Source organism: Neomonachus schauinslandi, chromosome 10 (genome assembly GCF_002201575.2).
Source record: "Neomonachus schauinslandi chromosome 10, ASM220157v2, whole genome shotgun sequence".
In the NCBI taxonomy this organism is placed as follows: Eukaryota; Metazoa; Chordata; class Mammalia; order Carnivora; family Phocidae; genus Neomonachus; species Neomonachus schauinslandi.
The window spans coordinates 34,454,540-34,461,535 of NC_058412.1; the positions used below are offsets into that span (position 1 = coordinate 34,454,540).

At 53.8% G+C, this 6,996-nt stretch overlaps 1 protein-coding gene across 1 annotated transcript in view; it reads left to right on the forward strand.

Annotated features, from left to right (window-relative positions):
- Nucleotides 1-6,356: 6,356 nt before the first annotated feature.
- NEURL3 (neuralized E3 ubiquitin protein ligase 3) overlaps nt 6,357-6,996 on the forward strand; it is a 5,110-nt gene continuing 4,470 nt past the window's right edge. The window contains exon 1 of the mRNA XM_021697730.1: nt 6,357-6,462. Coding sequence (XP_021553405.1) covers nt 6,435-6,462 — 28 coding nt within the window. The 5' untranslated portion in view covers nt 6,357-6,434. The remainder of the gene's footprint in view (nt 6,463-6,996) is intronic.

Here is a 6,996-nt window from a genome sequence, read left to right on the forward strand (position 1 = left end):
ACAGCACCCAGGCCCTGGGTTTTCTGAGGCCTCGGTTTGGTCTCCTTGTAGCACTTACCTAAGTACTGGGGTGTACTTGAATTGACTGACGGATAAGAAGTGGGTTTTCTTCAATCTCTGGTTACCCAGAAATTAGTATAGTGCTTGCCACATAGGAGGTATTCAATAAATTTTTGTTGAACACACACACACACACACACACACACGACACCCCCACAGCAGCTGCCACAAACTTCCAGGACAGACTCCCTGACAGATGTGTGTGGGAAAAGGGGGACACAGAGAGAAGAAAAACAGGAAACCAAACCCAAACCTCTCCCCTTCCCCTTTCTCTTACCTCTGAGCAGCCAATTGACCCCCTAGGGTGCCTCCCTCCTCTGGCTGCCCTCTCTGAAAGGCTCCACACTCACACCATGGCCAGTACCCTGGTACTGGTAGGGCAGAAACCAGGGGGCCCAGGGCAGTAGAGGCCCACAGCAGAATCAGCACCCAGGAACATCTGGACAGGACAGCAGGATGGAGGGAACAGCACAGACCTAACTAGGGGCTGGCTACTTGGCTGGCACACCCTAGCCTCCCTCTCTTGACTTCCGGACCCCAAGGCCCAGGGTGGGGTCTAGCTATTGACCCAGAGGATGCGGTAGCCTCCCAGAGTTGTTGGGTGGCTCATCAGCAGGAATCGAGTGGGCGGGAAGGAAGACAAGTGCCCAAGGATGCAGGTGGGAGCCTGTGTGGTTCCCAATCATTTCCCTCCAGGTTATCAGACCCACAGTCAGTTCCGTTTGTCCCCACCAGGTGGCACTGCTAGCTAAGCCCTCTGGCTTCTAGGGCAGTTTTTTTCCAAGGAAGTGTGCATACTCCATCATTCATCACCTTACTCAGAATCAGTGTTTTAGGGCTGGAAGGGAATTTAGCCAATATGTAATTAAGGTACAACTAACATGCGATTTGAGGGTCCACCTGGATGAATTTTCCCATATGTCTACATATCACCCAATCAAGATAGAGGACAGTTGGGGCGCCTGGCTGGCTCAGTCGTTTAGCGTCTGCCTTCGGCTCAGGTCATGATCCCAGGGTCCTGGGGTCGAGCCCCGCATCGGGCTCCCTGCTCTGTGGGAAGCCTACTTCTCCCTCTCCGACTCCCCCTGCTTGTGTTCCCTCTCTCGCTATGTCTCTCTCTGTCAAATAAATAAATATAATCTTTAAAAAAAAAAAAAGATAGAGGACAGTTCCAGCGCCCCAGAGGCTCCTTCGTGCCCCTTCCCAGGCATAATGCCCAACAGTGAGCACTATCCTGATTTCCAACGCCACAGATTAATTTAGTCTGTTTTTGAACTTCAAGTAAGTGGAGTCATGCCCTGGGTGCTTTTTGGATCTTCTCTCTCTCTCTTTTATTTGTTTGTTTGTTTGTTTGTTTGACAGAGAGAGACACAGCGAGAGGAACCATGGAGGAACACAAGCAGGGGGAGTGGGAGAGGGAGAAGCAGGCTTCCTGCAGAGCAGGGAGCCCGATGCGGGGCTCGATCCCAGGACCCTGGGATCATGACCTGAGTGGAAGGCGGACAGTTAACGACTGAGCCACCCAGGTGCCCCTGGATCTTTTCTTAAGTCCATCACATCAGTGAGGTTTAACCATGTTGTGGATAACAGTACTTTGCTCGTTTTTATTGTCACGATTCTTCCATGGTGTGACAACATGGCAATATTTTTCCATTCTCCTGTTGATGGGTGTGGGAGGCTGGGTTCCCCAGGGAGCAGCCCCTGAGACAGAGATTACTGACGGGGCTCATTAGTGAGTATTCTTGGGGTCAACACCTGTGGAAATAGTACTGGACGGGGGGAGAGCCGGACTATGGTACTTACACAAGAACCTCAGTTGACCACATGAGGGTAGCGCTCCAGCCGCCGGAAGTTCTTCGTTCCTGAAGCGGGATCTGAGCAGCACATCAGAGCATCCAGCACAATGGACATTTGGGTTGTTTCTGGTCCAGGGCTATTATGAATAACGCGGCTCTGAGCATTCACGACTGGTCTTTGTGGACATATGCACCCGAGTCTGTTGGGCATTCACCTAGGAGTGGCATCTCTGTGTCATTAGGTAGGAGGACCCACAATTTTAAAAGAAACTGACAAATCCTTGCTGACCACCTACTGTGCACATGGCCTTGAGTGTTCTAGGGGCTGGTTCCTAGGCATGGCAGCCCCTTGCCCTCCAAGCCCCTTGCCCTCCCAGTGGGGAACAGCTGAACATGGCAAGTATAATAAGGTAGGGGTCCCAGGACCCTGGTGGCAGGAGAGACAAGGGGCTGGGCTGCCTAGCAGTCCCCAGATTGGGCTGGGCTCCCACTGGCTTCCCATTTCTGCTCCACCACAGTTGGCATGAGCCCTGGGCGAGCGCTCAGCTTCCTCAGCTGTACGGTGGGGACCGAAACAGCTCTCCAGCAGCTAGCTTCTCAGAGCGCTTGAGGCTACTTAGGAAATGCTTCTGTGGAAGCCCTTTGAAATGATGGGGCCCTGCGCAAATGATGAAGGCTGACTGCCAGTGAGGGAACCCTGGGCAGGGATGGAGGGACTATGTGGGGCCTCGGCGTCAGGAGAGGAGGTGTGGAGGCCTCAGAAGCCTCAGCCCTCTGACCTCCTTGCCTGGGGGTGCCTCTCCTAGCTTTGAGGGCCTCAGCACATCCTGCAGTACTGACTATAGCCACCAGGGGACGAGTCAAGAACTGTCTTGGAGCAAACGTGCACAACAGCTGCGTAGGTGGCTTGGAGGGGAGGGAAGGTCTCCGTTCAGGTAGCAACAATCCATAAAGCTCCTACTGTGGGGTCGGCAGGGAGGACCACTAAATGCTCAGAAGGCTGCAAAGTGGCCTAAGTGAAGAGACATGGAGGGGGCATAGTGCCACAAGGGATGCAAACCCTCACAGACCCCAAGATCAGACATCTGACTCCTAGCTGCCTCTGACCAGGGTCCTGTAACCCTTAGTTACTGTTGTTTTTTTTTTTTTAAGATTTTATTTATTTATTTGAGAGCGAGCGAGCGAGAGAGAGCAGGAGTGGGGTGAGGGGCAGAGGGAGAAGCAGGCTCCCCACTGAGCAAGGAACCTGATGAGGGGCTCAATCCCAGGACCCTGGGATCATGACCTGAGCCAAAGGCAGACGCTCAACCGACTGAGCCACCCAGGCGCCCCATAGTTACTGTTTTAAAAACCTGTAAAAATGCCTCAGGAAATAGATTAAGTTGCATCCGGAAAAGTCCGTGGGATGTTCTTCTACCTGAGAGAACAAACATAATGTGCTATGTTTGCAAGAAAAAAAATAATAGTAGCGCGCAGCTTAGCGGTAGTTCCCGGATGGCAAACTTCTGCCCTTGTACCCTAGAGATAAGAGCACTAATACAATTTGTTGAGAAGTATCCCTAATTCCAGGCCCCTAAAGCGGGACCACCAGGTCCCTGAAGCAGAAGCACCAGCTCACCACAATCAGTCAGGGAGCTGCCAGGTGATCAAGAAAGGAAATATTAGAGCCGACGTAATCCCTAATCAGTCAGCATGATCCAAGACCCTAGACCCTTAGCCTGGATTCTCATCCTTTAAAACCCCCTGCTTGTAAGTCATCGGGGAGCTCGGGACTGGGAGCATCAGCCCCCCGTTCTCTTGGGTGGTGCCACACCAACAAATAGCCTCTTTCTTTACTGCAAAAGCTCTGTCAGCTTTTACGGGCTTGGTCTGGTTTCAGTAGCACAGCGGTCAACATGCTGGCTCTCGAGCCCGACGGCCGATGCCAAGTCCTGATTTGTAGTTTACTGCCTTGTGATTGTGTGAACAATGTGCGTCACCTCCTTGTGCCTCCGTTTCCAAGTTTGTAAAACGGGAGTGATTACAATAAATAGGTAGTTTTAAGAAATTGCCACGAGGAGGGGCGCCTGGGTGGCTCAGTCGTTAAGCGCCTGCCTTCGGCTCAGGTCATGGTCCCAGGGTCCTGGAATCGAGCCCCGCATCGGGCTCCCTGCTCCACGGGAAGCCTGCTTCTCCCTCTCCCACTCCCCCTGCTTGTGTTCCCTCTCTCGCTGTGTCTCTCTCTGTCAAATAAATAAAATCTTTAAAAAAAAAAAAAATTGCCATGAGGATTAGCAAGTTAATACGGTCCTGGACCTAGAACAGTTAAGTGTGGGACGCTGGTGCTGCCTGGGCAGCCCTGCGCCCCAGATGTCAGGCGAGAGGCAGGATGGCCGCTCCTCAGAACGCCTACTCCCACTGAGGTCCTGAAGATGGAGCTAGACCGCATCAGCCTGTTGGCATCATGTAGTCTGATGTCTACAGCTTGCCAGGTAATTTTCCATCGGGGCTGAGGGGACCTGATTTCCCTGATAAGCTTCCATAATCACTTCTTTTACAAGACTGGTTTATCAACAAGGTGCTCTTGGCTCGAGCGCTCTGGTCACCACCCAAGGCAGCTAGTGATACTGGTGGAGCCAGGGTAGGGGCGGAGGGGGAGGGATCTCCGGGCCCCAGCTCCACCCAGAGATAAGGCGATGCCCTAAGCCTGTATCCCTCAGGTTGGGCCAGTAGGACCATAAAGCGTGGGGCCCTCGCCTCAGACTGGATCAACTGGAACCACCAACCTTGGACTTGCCGTGATTGCTATTGACTTTTCTCACCAGTTTGCCTTTGGCCTTGGAAGACTGCTTCTAGAGGGGGAAACAGAGGGAGGCTGGCCAGGAGTGTGGTGTGGAAGAGAAGGTCCAGGGTCCAGGCAACATCTTCTGAGGGCAACTGAGGCCAGACTGCTGTTACCTCTCCATTGCCAAGACTAAAATCACAGCATGTTGGGGCTAGAAGGGCCCAGAAACCAGCTCACCTTGCCTTCCTGCTTTACACATGGGAACACCAGGGCCCAGGGAGGACAGAGGAGGGCAAGAAAGCACAGGAGGCAGAACCTGGGTCTACAGACCCTCCATCCTTTCCCACCTCAACAACCTCCCCAGCTCGGTCACCAGCACCACTGTCCCCAGCTTCTCTGGGGACATGCATGGGGATATCCCTCCTCTTAGCAGAGTTCAGAGTAGTCACTGACCATGGCCTTGATCTGGGGTCTTGGGAAGGGCTCAGCCTGGAGATGGGGGGCCAGGGTACCCATAAGCCTCCAAACTAACCCAGGGCCTTGCCACCTAAAGTGGGTTCTACAGAACCACCTCGTTAGAAAAGTAAAATCCCAGCCGTAGCCCCAGGCCTTCTGAATCAATCAGCATTTTAATAAGATCCCTCAGGAGATTCCCGGGCCTGCTGCAGTGGGGAAGCACCAGGTTAGAATAAGCCATTTTCCCTCCACCAGCCTCAGTTCTCCTATAGAAATGGAGGGGGCGGAAGATCTCTGAGTTTCTTTTTGTTTTTGTTTTTGTCTTTTTAAAGATTTTATTTATTTGACAGAGAGAGCACAAGCAGAGGGAGAGAGAGAGAGAGAAGCAGGCTCCCCGCTGAGCAAGGAGCCCGAGGTGGGACTCGATCCCAGGACCCTGGGATCATGACCCGGGCCGAAGGCAGCCGCTTAACCGACTGAGCCACCCAGGCATCCCTGTTTTTGTTTTTAAATAGACTCCACACCCTACATGGGGCTGGAACTCACAACCCTAAGATCAGAGTCGCTTGCCTACGGACTGAACCAGCCAGACGCCCCAGATCTTTGGCTTCTTCGCACAGCTAACACGCCCGGAGGCAGGCGTTCGGCATGACCTCCTGTGGGACGATGTGTGTTCTGTATCGGATTTGTGGAAAGTGGAATTCCAACTCCAGCGGGGGTGGGGGGGCGGTAATCAGCACTTCTCCCGTTCTGCCTGATTTACCCCTCTCCTCCCTGCCTTAGATCCAGCGCTAGGGCAACCTCACAGGTTCTGGGATGCAGCTAATTCAGTTCAGTCCACTCAAGCAACATTGATTAAGCACCTCCTGTGTGCCCTGGAGTCTGGAGCAGTGAATCTCCACCCTGGCTGTGCATTAGAATCATCCAGCGTGCTTTTAAAAACTACTGATGCTGGACCCCACCCCAGGCCACTGGAATCAGAGTCTCTGGGGGCAGGTCTAGGCGTGAGTACTTACTAATGTGCCACAGGCAATTACAATGCACAGCCGGGCTGAGAACGACTGGTCAGAAGTAAGGGACAAGTCTATCCTAAATCCTACCCAGGCTATCTCCGGAGTCCCTGCTTCCTTTAGGTCAGCCAGCTGCGGCAGGGTTGCTGCGAGCCAGGGGCAATCATCAGGAAATTCCCCAGATATCATACATAACCCGTGACAGCAACCTCTAATTAATCATCAACCTTGTAACGTGATCCTGGCCCATAACGAGGAGACCCGCTGAATCTTTGGAAACCTGTCCACGGGCCTTCTCCAGACAATTCCTTCCAGACCCAGGGACCCGTGTCCGAGGACCTCAGGCTGATGGGGGCCCAGCTCTGCTCCCAGGCTGGTAAGTGGGAGCCCTAAGGTTGGTCCCTAGACCAGGGATGCAGAAGGAGAGGGGAAGCTGTGGAACCTTGGGTGAGTCACTTTTCTCTAGGGCCTCAATTTCTTCATCTGCAGGCCAGCACCAATGCAAGCCCTGCCAGCTTATGGGGCTACCAGAGGCACAAACCAAAAGGTTACCAGGCACGACAGTTCTCTGAGAGCGTCACCTGAAACCACAGTGTGCCCTTAGTGTGCAGGCAGGAGATGGAGAACCTGGTCTATTACCACCAGAGGTCTGGACTGCATCTCAGAACTCTGCTCCCTCCCAGGCGGAGAGCCTGGATCCTCAGCCCTTGGCTCCCGAGGGGCACCGGAGGCTCACACCCCGGTAGCAGGTAGCATCCAGAGCTGGGGAGGGGAGAGGGACGTGATAAGGAGGGTGGGGACCAAGCCACAGTTGGTGCTGCTGCTGTGGCAACTGTGGATTCCAGGTCATGTGGTGCCATAAAGGAGGCAGCGGGGGGGGGGGGGGGGGGGGGGGGGGGGGGGGGGGGGG